Below are 13806 nucleotides of genomic sequence, written 5' to 3'. Positions count from 1 at the left end.
GCAAAAGTTTAAAAGTAAGATCTAACTGCGTGAGTTACAATAACCAGGATAAGGTTACGGTCAATGGCAAAAACAGAGGGAGGCGGCGTGAAGGAGGCCTCAACCAGAGACCAGGGATGGAAAAAAATGGGTGAAAGAAAGAGGGGTAAGGAGGGTAGGCAGGGGATATCAACAACTGTGACAGCTGTGTGGATATGGCGAGCTAAGCCATAACAGGGAGGTTCCAGAGCAGGAATGCAGAACCGATCAGTCAGACAGTGGCTTGTGCTTAGGTTGGACATGGCAGGACGGGCCCGGGCACAATACACAACAGCTGCCTAATCCCAAACTTCTGCATTGATACCACACTCCTCTTTGAAAAGCACAACCTGGCCTCTAAAAATCAGTAGCCCCTCTGTCTACCCCTATTTGTATTCCTGCCTTATTTGCTTAGACAGGGAGTGACAATCTACTGGTTTGCCTCAGGCACAAGTCATGTCATAACTTCACAATCTTGAAGTGACAATGCAATGCAGCGAGACACCAGAGCCCCGAGTCATGGTGTTATTGTCAACACAAAGACTCGTACAAAGTGAGCCAGAGAAAACTATTTCACATAATGCTAAAAATGCAATAGCTTTATTTGCATATATGGCGAACTTCAGCAAAATCGCAACAAAGAAAAAAATGTTAACTTAACGATGCTATGTGGTGTCATCAGAATAAGGTGGTCAAGACTACAGGACACCTGGAGATAAACAGCAGTCCTTTACCTTTTCTGTGTACAACAGCTGTGATATTTTATTCATGGACGAGGTAGTGGGATACTTTGTAGTCTTCATCAGTCCAAACTACCTGTTGCTGCTACCCACCTAGTTTTCACACTAGGAATTATGGGAATAACCAGAAAGTATCTGCATAAACACTTCTTCAGTCAAGTAACAGGTTTATTATGTCAGATCTTCCACAAAAAAGGTATTTCTGTTACAAATTAATAAAATTAACCACCTCATGCAAGTAAAAGTACTTTTTTTCTTTTTGCAAAACTGAGGAAAACTTCTTTTAAAGGGGTCTTATTTTGCTTTTTTTAAATGGAATTATGCATTTCAAAACATTTCCCTATGGTCTATATAAACTGTAAATGCTATGCTTGGGTCTGAATTCTTCATTAATTCAACTCCACAGGACCATCTTCAACCCTATTTCTGAGCAATGACACCAGAAAAGTCATTTTGAGCACTGGCCCTTTAAATGCACATGAGCCCCTTCATGCCCCACCCCCTTCAGGTTGTTGGCTGTGCTGCTCTGTCCCATTCAACTAACAGCTGAACATTTTAGGTAATCGGCTCAAAGTTTGGACATATTTTCAGTATGGACTACAACCGCTGCTGCTGATAAACAATTATGGCGTACTCTGAGAAATGTTCATCGAAAGTCTTGACCTCATGTGCAAATGTCGTGACGTAACAGATTAAGAAGGTATTAAAACGGGTTGTAGAAATCCACTTGATTTTTGCCAAAATGAATATAAAGATCGCTTTGCGGCACCTGGAGGGTTCAAATTCAAACTTTTTGAACTATTAGGGTCCAACTACACAAATAAATGTACCAAAGACTAATAAAAGTGGGTTTAACAAAATATGACCCCTTTAAAGCAATACTTAAATCACAGTCTCACATGCCTTCATTACCTCCGCCAGGAGGTATTGTGATTGCTTTGCTTTGTGTGTTTGCGTGTTTGTTTGTTAGCAGGATAACTCAAAAAGTTATGGACAGATTTTTCATGAAATTTTCAGGAAATGTTGATACTGGCACAAGGAAGAAATGATTAAATTTTGGTGGTGATCGGAGGAGGGGACAACGATGACGACAGATCTGTCTTGGTGGAGGTCTGCGCTCACCGAGTGCTTTTCTTGTTAGCTTTGTGCTAGTGCTATAAACAGGCCTGTTACCCTCCACTATCACTCCAGGATAAGGGTAAGAGTAATCTGGGTTGTTTGGTTAGTTCTTAGGAGGCGCTGAGTACAGGCTGCAAAGACAGTGGGAGAGAACATGTGGGAGTGTCTCATACCATTAAAATGACTAAATCCCTACAATACAAAACAAACCAGCACATAACACAAGTGTCTTTGTTAAAATTTGTTGGTGTAATTGCAGCTTGTAGGTTGCAATAATACACAAATAACGAATGGAAGGAAAATGATAATCCTGCTACTGGTACCACTGCAACTGAAATATTCACCCTGATTCCAGCAGAGAATGTCCCATGAGCCACAATACTTACAACATACATAAATACATAGACGGATATATGTCAGGGGCTGAGAAAACACCAGTGGTTCTTACCTGCTACTGAGTTTGGCCTCGGCATCATGAGGGAAGACGTCTGTGTTGGGTATGGAACGGGTCCCTCAGGTGTGTGACTCGGCCGGTGTGGTGGCGCCCCAGTGCATGTGTTGGACTGGTGATGTTGGTCTGTTCTGGATGGGGTGTCGGCTGGTGTGGCAGTGGCACTGTTGGTGTCCTCTTCCGCCACGGGGGAGCAGGTATCTGCCCGTACACTCTGTGCCAGGCCATGGCGCCCGCTGCCTCTCAGGCTGCCATCTTTACTCCACTCCAGACTGGAGCCACTGCGGTCATCGTTCTCAGAGGAACTAGTGATGGTGGCTAAGAGAAGATGAAAACACAGAGGGTAATTACAGTTAGAGAGGGCGAAAAGATTTGAGAAACGGGTGAAAAATATGACAGAAATTCCCTTTTATGTGAAGATCATTTATCTGTCTTCATTACTTGTGAGGTGTAATTGAAGTTCCTTATCAACACTTTTCGCTGCTTGATTTTACATACAGACATATTTGCTTAAATGAATAATGACTTGAAAAATGAGAAGAAACAGATAAGCACTATTAATTCCCTTAGACTTCAGTTTTCTAATCATATGTTGACTTTTTTCAGGGGCTTATTAGCTATAGTCAGAGTCACAGAAATTCTAAATCGTACATTAGAGGTAATGGGCTGTATTGTGTAAGCACATTTATTGTATAGATATTGTATTATAAATCACACAGGAGACTAAGCCTAAAGAAGCAAGGTGAGGAATTAGTATAAAAATGCTTTTTTGGGAATGGCATTATTGAGTCCAGCCAGGTGTTTTGCTTACATGACAACAAATCCTTTAATCCGTCTTCAGCATTTACAACCCAATCTGAGCTGAAAGCTTCACACTGACAGGCAGCTGGATATAGAAGTACGAGTAGGGTCAGAGGACTGGAACTGACTGGCCAGCTGGCTCCGTTTGCATCACACGCTGCTAATCTGGATTTCATAATGCTGCAGCAAGTTGCATCACCGCTACCATTAATATGACAAACCCGTCCTGGACTTTTGACTCCTGTGCTGTACACCTGGCCTAATTTTAAGTAATTGATGACACCATTCATCGCCGGCTCTGCTCTGAGCATGGGATTAAGAGTTTCAGAGGAGTTACTGTAATGTAGATGAGGTTAAATAGATCATTTACTTGGATGAGTCAAACCTATGACAAAAACAGATCACTCCTGTTTGACTGTCTGCTACCTGGATTACTCAAAAACTACTGCCCCTATTGTCAGGAAATTGGTGGAATAAAAGGAGTTACATGTAGGAGCAGATCCATATGCAGAAATGTTAACTGGGATTGTTTCTTTTTTAACACTGCGCAGCCCCAGACTAACTGAAAATTTACACTGATGACAGTTAACACAGGTCATACTTTGTGGTTTAATAACATTATATTGCATGACAAAGGGTGTACTATAAATTATGGTGGAAGTCTGCTCTGTTTTGTGCTCTTACAGTCTTTTACTCTAATCCGTGGAGCACTATGACTCTGTAAAGGACCAGTTATGGTCATTTGGAGGATTTCTACAAGTTTAACAAGTAACATTTAAGATTATTACATTATGAATGCAATTTATGACCCATTTCACATCCCCAATGGCAAAAAATGAATAGAAAATCAGGAGTCTGATTTTCGTGGTGTTCCTGCTGTGAATCCAATACAATACGACAATAGTGATGTTGATGGCAGACATTTGCTGGCAGTTTTTTTTTTTTTTTTTGTTCAATACAGTCAATGTGATCATGCAGCCTTTGCCCAAAATTCCCCATTTGAAGTCTTTTTGCACAAGGTGCAGTGGTCTTTAAATTTGCTCCTTTCAACAGGGTTCAACCAAGTACCAAATGTGCTGTTCTCTAGGCAGGTCTTGCTGAACTCGTATTAGATGAGAGCAACATTAATAAAACAATTTTAGCTCATTACTTCTAGACGTACTTATTTTTTGATGAGAGGAGACATCACATCACACCCCACTAGATGTGCTTCAATAAATTCACACTAGGCTGCATAGTTTTGCTACAGCACGACCAACACAGACCCTGTTCAGATTTTACATTAACATCCAATCACATGTAGACGACTTTAATAAAAGGTATGAACACACTCAGGACACATTTCAGGATGCAATCAAATCTGATCACTCGCTACACATTTGGAAAGGTCTGGGACACATGTTCCCGTTCTCTAGCTGTCTTAACAGGTATATGTGGGACACATTCAAGGACTTCCTAGTCAGCTGATGTGCTCTGTGTAATTGAAACTCAGCGTGCTAACAATGTCATGTGTTAAGCATTTTAAAGACCAGAAATGCTCAATAAACCCATTAAAATATATTATGTCAGCTTCATATGTATGGTGCTACCTGAACTCACCTGATTGACATTCCATTAAGAAAGAGTATCTACAGTTCACATAATATGGTAAAAATAATTAATGTATTTTAAGTGTCTGAAGATTCATTCGTTGCTAAAGTGTGTGTCATACAAGAGAGCTAATAAGAATAAAAGACTGGTCAGAGTAGTCATTTTTAGGTCTATTGATTGATTCACAGCATCACATCAGTCTGACTTAAAAGCTGCCCTGGGTCACAGTGAATTAAATAAGCAAAGAAACATTAGCCAGGCTGTTCAACTTGAAATGAAAACTTCCACTATGTTTACGGCTATAGATGGACTTGCTCATTTGCATTTAGGGCAGTGAAGTCGGATCCAGATGAAGTGATGAGTCGAGACACATCTGGAGACACAGTCTAAGACCAGGTCTGAATGGACACACTTAGAGTAGACTGTTTGGATACCTCAGGATACATGAGCAGAGCTATACACTTCTAAAAAAAGACACTGACTCTAATGCAATGCTTTTAGCAAAATTGACGTCATAATCCAAAGATTTTTTTTAAGAAATCACTGCATCGTACGACAGACAGATGACTGAATTTTAGACTTTTGAAGACTTTTTTTGTAGGACTCTTAGAAATCCTACATTGCTGTGAACCTTTCAGGCATATCCTTTAAGTGCCTCCTGAACATGTTCCTCTGGGAGCAGTTTTTTAAATGTTAAGACACTGCAAAGATTCCACAATTCCACCAAGGAATCCCTTATGCAGAACAAAGTAAAATTAATGTGCTTGTGAAATAAGAGTCAAACTTCAAAGCACAGGGTACATTAATTACAGGCAGGAATCTGTCTTGTGGACACAACATAGCTTTGTTCTCTTCCATGCCTCCATGTCTTCATAAGTGAGGTGATATGGGATGTCGCTGTCGACCAATGTCAAATTTAGTCATTTGCAAAAACATGAGTTCTGACTTACAATTAGATGGACTACAACAGATGCTACGTGTTTCATTCTGAGCTATGAAGATAGCATATCACAATGTGCATAAATTATTTAGCAGCTTGCTAAGATATTGCACAGGGGGAAAAGAATGACTGACTCATGGTGATCAATTATGTCAGCTGAGTAGACTGCAGTAATATTAACCAAGTTGGTGGGCTATGTCTAGTTTACACAAGCTTTTCTGTGAAGTCTGATGATTTGGATTATCATTTAGAAAAAAAATAAATAAATAAAATATGTGCAAATGTAATGTCCAATAAACTTAACTGAGGACAAATCACACTCAGCTGCTAACTCCCTCCCCTGTGCCTTCACAGCATTTTTGTCGGCGCTTCAAAAATGCAGGATCACACAGTAGTAATTCACCATTGAATCCTCTAATCTAACTGTATTCACACCCAATCTTCAAATTGAATTCCTAGCATGTGTACAGCTGCTGGAAGCTTTGCAAGTAGAAATGGCAGACAGATAAATACATTAATAAATTATGTCATCTTCCTGTCGGCTTGTGTAAATCCACAGATGTCTTACAAGCATATTACTGGAGATATGGTACAATGTCAAAATGTGACAACCTTCACTTCAGTGCTTCCTGCTAACGGAACAGCTTATATAAACCCAATAACTGACAAATGGTAAAGGATGAATACAATTTAATACAAATGTTACTCAGTCTGAGAAAAAACAGCAGGTTTAGTAGAATGATGAATGGCTCTGTGGGTATGACTTCTTTGTCTAAATTAAAAGTATAGGAGGAAACAATTCTGAAACGGTGAAAGTAGAAAAATAGCCTCAATGGAAATACTCTAATAAGAGACAATGAATGAATCTCTTCACTGACGGTGCACTGAGCTGGATAAATGGAATAATTTCAAGTAAGAGGTGGGCAGAGCCTTTGATTTTACCTTTGCTCTTATTAAAGTCATCCAATGAAGCGGCTAATGTTAACTTAAAAAAGTGGCAGGAGATTCTCATCATTGCTCTAGGAAGGCCTGTCGCATAATTAGCATTTGTATAATCATGGTAATTATATCCATTCATTTGTATAAAAACAACTGGTTGAAAGTAACAAGTGTCATATTTACATCACTATTTCTATATCATTTTCCACTGCATGAGATTTGATTGACACTCCTTTAATGCTATCTTGAGGCAATTAACATCTACTGGTACAAGTCACTATCAATAATTTCTATGTATACTTTAGGTTATGTATGTCACACCTGCCCTGTTCGTTCTCTTCTTTATCAGCTGTACTGTATATGCATAAATAAATAACTGTAAGTATAGTGTACCAGTGGCATAAAATGCAGAAAAAGTGCAGTTCCTTCTACAATCATTAATTGTTATCTTAAATGTCATTCTCAGCTCTGGGGCAGGATACTCATGTTTCTGACTACTGGTATTTCTATCAATCCACTCTGCCAGGATTTTGAGCAGATCTGCAGGTGACTTGGCTCATCACTGACATTCCTAACATTTTTACTATTTCAGCAGAGGCACCACAGGTGGTTTTGAACAGCAGTGAAGACCAACTGAAGTGGTGCAATGCTTTAGTCAAATCATTTCAGTAGCTTATTTATCATCATCCTATAAAAGTTTAGAAACATGCTTCAAATACAAAAACAGTACACAGGTTAGATGAAGTTGTTATTGTCACCCTAAGATATGCTTCATCTGGCTATAAAGTCTATGTCACTATTGGAGAATAATGACAGGGGTGATTATGTCTCCACTTCTCACCTATGATCCCGCTGTCCTTGCTCTCGAGTGTGGAGGTGGGGCTGGTGATTGTTCCACAGGGACTGGAGCGGCTCAGAGGGGGGCGGCTGGTTGTGCTGTTGAGTGTTGAACATGGGCTGTCGGTGCAGGGGGACGCCGTGCTGCTGGTCAGCGTAGAACAGGGGCTGATACCCTGACTGGTCACAGAGCACTGTGAAGAGGAACGATACACCAAAGGGTTGAGGCAGGGCAAGAATGTGCACCACTAATCAAATGTGTCAATGCACTTTGAAAGGATCCCAATATAAACTTCTTTTATGTAGTTATAGTCTCAATACTGGCAGCATACTGCACATTTTTTCAGCATGAGCAGTAATGAATGCAATAAAAACTCATGTTTGGGCCATATTTGGAAAGAGAATTTAGGAAATCATAAGAAAGGTTGCTTAAAGACTCATTACATATTTGACCTGGATCATGTGAACGTAACGAAAAAAGCTTTCACAAATAAACAAGCCTTCCGCATGTGAGCATGACACACAAGCTGAAGGCCTTAAGCTCTGTAAATAGAGCACGGCTGGAAAATTACACACTCATATGTCTGCAAGGGGGAAAAAAGCCTGAAGAAAATTTCACTAGGGAAGAACTCTAAACTTTGTTGTTACACAATAGATACCTTTTTCATGGTATCAAGCCTGTTTGACAACCATATAACAGCTGCATCTTTGTTTGAACTAACTGACAAGCATAGCAATCTGAATTACAGCAGGTTTATCCAGTTTACTTGTCTTCTTCCAATTGTGCTCTGCTTCTTCTGAGCATTCTAGTGCGGTAGTGGCCATTCTGGTCCCGCTCTAAGAACTAAAGCTACAGCAGGAGATTATCTTTCAGTATGTACTCCTTCCCTGTCCTGTTTAATCTACCTGGGGACAGTTCCTTGAGCAGGCAAACCTGGTAGCTAAAAATTAAATCAAGGTCAAATCAGAGGTATATTTGCACATTTGATCACTTGTTTCAACACATACGAGATCGAAATGCCATTATCTCCTACCTGCTTTCCTAAGCCCTTTTACATATTCTTGCGAAATTATATGTATAGTAAGATATATTATATTTTTGCTCTGTAAAACAATGCTCTTCCACTATTGCATACTAGATAGATCGATCGATAGATCGATAGATCGATAGATAGATATTATATTGATATTACGTATTTTACCATTATGGGGAATATCAACACCTTGGACACTTTACTTGTACCAGTTCTGGGTTTTGGCTACATGTTTACTGCTGCTATTACCTCCATTACTGTCCACGATGAGTTTCCCATTGATATTTTATCATTGTGATTTAATTTCACCACAAATTTAGTTTCTCAGAAAAGTGAAGAGTTCAGGCAGTCATGTGATGTTCATTCATCCTTGGAACAACAGTGAGAGATAAATGACGAAAAACAGATGAATTCAGATGCTGTCTAAACTATCGTATGGGAAAATGTGCCAGTTATGTAAAATATGATGTTAATTGGACCATCAATATCCTTTTCTTTCTCTGGTTTTGCAGCAAGTCCCTTATCTTAATTGAAAAACAGGTTTTTGTTCTATTTTAGAAATGATTCATTGCTTCATAACGCTTGACATGCACCTAACTCTCCAGCCAATGTTGCAGCTCCAATCTGCTAACATGGCACCAAAATGAAAATCCACATTGCACTGTGGCACTCGCACTACCTGTAGACTGCCAGAGTTAACCAAAGTGGTCCAGATAAATGAACCTCAACGCTGGATTACCACCTGCTATACCACTAGAAAACAGTGAAAGATGAAGTCTGTTCTGGGCTACTGTAGAAGCAACATGACAGACTTTGAAAATGGTGACCTGCCCCCTCTGTAGGTAATAGATATACATAAGGTTCTTATTTTCTACTCCTAAATCTTACACATTGTACCTTCAAATGATTCATGATTGTACCACGGAATGTAGATAAAACAGTGACAACACAATAGGAAGGATGTTACAATGTAGAGTGCATCACAAGTGAAGTGGTGGAATATGACAAATATATAAAAGTCTGAAATGCCCTCATTTGTTCTGGCATCCTGACTATTTTTCTAAATATTTCCTTTTTCTTAGTCTCACCTGTTCTTTGCAACATCATCTCACAAGTTTGTGCTTGTCAGCTTCCAGCCTGAGGCAACAAACCGCAACATATCATAGGAAACGCCAAAGAGCTAATTGGCATTTTATAATTTACTGTAAGGCAGAACTCAAAACAACATGCTGGGTTTAAGACATGTTGTAAAACAGCAGCAAAGAGGAAAAGAGAATTGCAGGCAGATGACAATAATGTGCTCCTCCCCCATCAGAGCTCTGAAAACCTTTCCCACACAAAGTGCAAAACATTATAGTCTCATCGTGCCTTTTTTCCTTTTTTGACATTTCTGCTAATGAACATGATAAATAATATACTTTCGAAGACTCTTTGAAGTTTCCTGAATTTAGTGTTCAGTGTCAAAACATGCCCAGAAGGACACGTGATGAATAAGAGACGGGCAGCACGCTGGGCTTTGGTCTGCTCCTCACAGAGACTGAGCTTAATTAGTTGAGCCAAACAAACTGAGGCTCAGAGCTAACATAACTCTATTTCTGGACCTGGGCGAAGACACTCTTGTTACATACTCAGGAAGAACACTCATGTTACTGGGAGACTAACTGACCACACTGTGGAGCTTGCACAGAAATAAAAACACATGCAGCACAATTTTCATACACAGTGATTCTTTTTGAAAAACATCTCAAACAAAACAGTATGACAGTTACCGTTATTTGCAGCACCAAAGAAATTATTCCCAAAGTTGGCACTTAAATCCCCATCCAAAGATAATGCACGGGGGAAAAAATTAATCAAGCTGCAACATAAAAATCCATTCTTCTGTTACACTGTCACAACTCCCTCCTCTTCTCATCCTGTCCCTCTCTCCTCTATCTCTATATCTGAGTGCTGCAGCAGCTGCTGTTGGAAGAGAGAGGGAGTTGGAGGGGTGGGAGAAAATGAAATACCTTCTTTTCATTCTTGTCATCCATAGGTATGCGTGCCGTACCCGGGATCCCTTCTCCCAGTAAAAAGCCCAGCCTTGTCATCAGTTCCTGAGTGGCAGGGGAGGAGGAGCTTGGCTGTTTCTCTGCTTGCAGCTCTGGAGAAGAGAGAGAGAGAGAGAGAGAGAGAGAAATGCTCAATGTTAGCGGGTAGATTCCCCCTCTCCGCTGGATGGCCCACACAGGGCCACTCCGCCTGCCAAGCTCTTCTTAGCTCTGCACCGAAATGCAATGCTGCACTCTCCAGCTGCTGCTCATGCAGTGCAGACCCAGAGAAAGAAGAGCGAGAGACACAGAGATAGAGACTGAGAGAGTGAGAGAGAGAGAGAGAGAGAGAGAGAGAGAGAGAGAGAGAGAGAGAGAGAGAGAGAGGAGGGAGGGGGCATAGTAGGGGCTATGGCTTGTGTGGTTTGTGTTTGTGTGCTCTCTAAAAAAGTCTGAATCCATGTGTATGTGAATGTCTAGCATTGTTAACAAAACAGTGGCTGTGTGTGTGTGTGTGTGTGTGTGTGTGTGTGCCCTGCAATACCCCAAGTGCCAATCCCAGAGCTTAATGGTTGTTTACAGCTCTCACTCATAGAGCCTCTGAATATCAATGAGTGGACATGAGCTTTCTCCAACACAGCTTCAACTGTCTGCAGTCTTCTCTCTCTGAAGCTTTAATACTTGTTTAGACTGCAATTTCAAGGTTGCAGTGCCATCAAGCCAGAAACCACTTGCAATCTATTTTCTGTTTATATGCATAGCCTGTTGGCATATATTAACATCGAAAACACAGACAACAAATAAAACACTTCATGTAACTGAACCACCAAAATGAAAAATGATATTTTTTGCATGATGTATTAAGTACACGTTTCTCGACTCAAATGTGCATGTAGCAACTAAATCAAGGTAGAAAGACAAGAGAGACAGACTTCCATGATACAAAAGCTTATTATACAGCTCTCTGTCAGCACCTTTTCCTCCTCTCTCCTTCATTTTCTCCTTTAACCTCTTTCTTCCACAGTTATTAATAATGTTGACAGTAAATCTGATTAAATACAAACAAGTGCACTGCCACAATGTAATGCTAGGCCCCCATGAATTCAAAAATAAGACACTGCACACATACACACATACATTGTATGTAAATCAGTGGCACAGCACACATGCTCACACGGATAATTGGTCCTCTGTCACTGAAAATGAAAAACCTGGTAGATTTTTTACAGTTTGGGTGGAATTCTTTATCCCTTCAAAGGTCAATATCTGTTCCTTAATAAACTCTGCTTTCTTTTGCCCTTAAATATTTGTATCTACTATTTAAACGCCTTTATAATGTATATAATATAAAGGTTATTCCCTTCCCCCATTCCACCGGCCGCTCTAGTAGTCTGACAGCATCATGCTATGTCAACATATATAAATGTGTCCATTACCCGTAACACACTTAACTCACACATCAGTACGACTACACATGACAACTCCTAATGAGGGATAATATCCTGAACACATGCATCTCAACATAGGACAGAAATATGGGAACACATCTTTCTTGTCAATTAAGGCTTTAAACACAGTTGTTTGTCCTTTATTTCATGGAAAATACTGCCTCAAATTCAGAAAATAATGTAATCTATACAATAAAATTTCTGTTTTCTTATAAAATTCATTGCAATGAATTTGAGTGATGATTTCAACCACAATAAGTAAAACATAATCGAAATAGCATTTGAGGCTTTCATAGCTGTATATGGCTACGGCCCAGTTAAATGGTTCTACTTCGACCAAAGCTGCCCATCCCTGATCAGTTAACTTAATTATGACCTGCTGCAAGGGTAAATGGAGCACATGTGATCTGAAATCAGCATAAGGAAATAAAGCAGAGGGTTTCTTTAGAGCATGAAGGTCAAGAGATACCCATATGCCCTTCACATACACATTGAGGGCTTATTATGTCACTCTACAAGAAGGGAAAAAAAAAAAAAAAAATTGGTATTGTAGCAGGTGTGTGTGTTACAGAGTCTCGTGCTGCATTCAGGGGTTCGTCCCAGGGTAAGACTGTAAGGATTTCCTACATAGATAAAAGAAAATGCTCCACCTTAATCGCAGGTGGCAGCCAAGTTCATATCAGGCTATAGATGGTTGTGACTGGTTGAGCTTGTGGAAATCAGCAAGAAAGCAATGATAGAAAATCTAAATTATGGCAGCCTTTGTAGAATTCATCATAGTGAAACATTTGAAGCTTCAAGGTTATTTCTACATAATTTCAACATATTTAAAATGATCCATGTTCTGATTTATTTATTTACTTATTCATGTATTTATCAGGGACAACACTGTGAAACATAGTGGACATACAGATGGTCTGCACAAAGAGTATAGCATTTGGATAGCTTGCAACGCCTGCCCCTGGTTGAGCTTTTCAACAGAGAAATGCATTCACCGTATAAACAGCAGCATAAACAAACATCATAAAAGCCTTTTCACATTTACTACACATACACATATTCACACACTCAAAGAAATGTAAATCATTATATTCATGTTACTTGTGTGTAATGCCTTCTTTGTTAGTCGTGGTTAGACTGAATATGATCTGATCATAAGATCACATCATCTGACCTAACTGTATGGCCTCTTTATGGGATATAAGGAATCTTTGTATAAAACTGCAACTCAGAAAAGCTGATTAACAATTCTGCAAACTTAACTTTCTAGTTTGAATATGTACAAAAAGATTAAATAACAGGGTTTAAGAACTCTAATTCAAAGCCAAAACTACTTCTAACATTTGTCAAAATAAAATATCACTGGAGAAGTTGAACTGTGCGATATCATAAAGAGGCAGTAGGAAGAATGATGGTGAATGTGGATCAACTCCCACTCATGAATATTTAGGAGTAAAGCAATATACCACAGAGACACTCTCTAAAACCATGCATAACTAACTATACTTGTAGGAAATCTAGTCCTTCACTGTCTGGACTGGTGGGAGACTAATGCATTCCCACTACTTTGCCATAGAGAGCCTGCAGTGCTGCCTCTGGTCGGACAAGTTATATTGCCACAATAATAAAAGAATACTGCATGAGGTCAGTGGTCTTGTGGGGATAATGTGCAATGACAAATGAGCCACCAGTCTGTACACCACACACACTCATCTAACAGATAAATGATGAAATTTTGTTAAGTTATTATTGTAAAAATATAAACAGCACAAATCATGTCTTTCTGTTTATTTCTAGGATCTTATTTGTAAGATTTACATGTGTGGTGAACTTTTGGTGAAAATTCACCAGACGCCAGA

General features: G+C 39.6%; 1 protein-coding gene across 2 annotated transcripts in view; it reads right to left on the bottom strand.

The window, feature by feature from the left end:
* The window catches only part of tanc1b (tetratricopeptide repeat, ankyrin repeat and coiled-coil containing 1b), a 121413-nt gene that overhangs the window by 54816 nt on the left and 52791 nt on the right, over positions 1–13806 (bottom strand). For both annotated transcript variants that reach the window (XM_030124466.1, XM_030124467.1), the window contains exons 5-7: positions 10479–10612; positions 7440–7629; positions 2326–2646 (exon numbers count right to left, since the gene is read on the bottom strand). In XM_030124466.1, the coding sequence (XP_029980326.1) occupies positions 2326–2646; positions 7440–7629; positions 10479–10612 (645 nt within the window). The remainder of the gene's footprint in view (positions 1–2325; positions 2647–7439; positions 7630–10478; positions 10613–13806) is intronic.

Source organism: Sphaeramia orbicularis, chromosome 21, assembly GCF_902148855.1.
Source record: "Sphaeramia orbicularis chromosome 21, fSphaOr1.1, whole genome shotgun sequence".
NCBI lineage: Eukaryota > Metazoa > Chordata > Actinopteri > Kurtiformes > Apogonidae > Sphaeramia > Sphaeramia orbicularis.
Note: the sequence above shows the minus strand (reverse complement) of the source record. Positions and strands in the feature narration are given on the sequence as shown.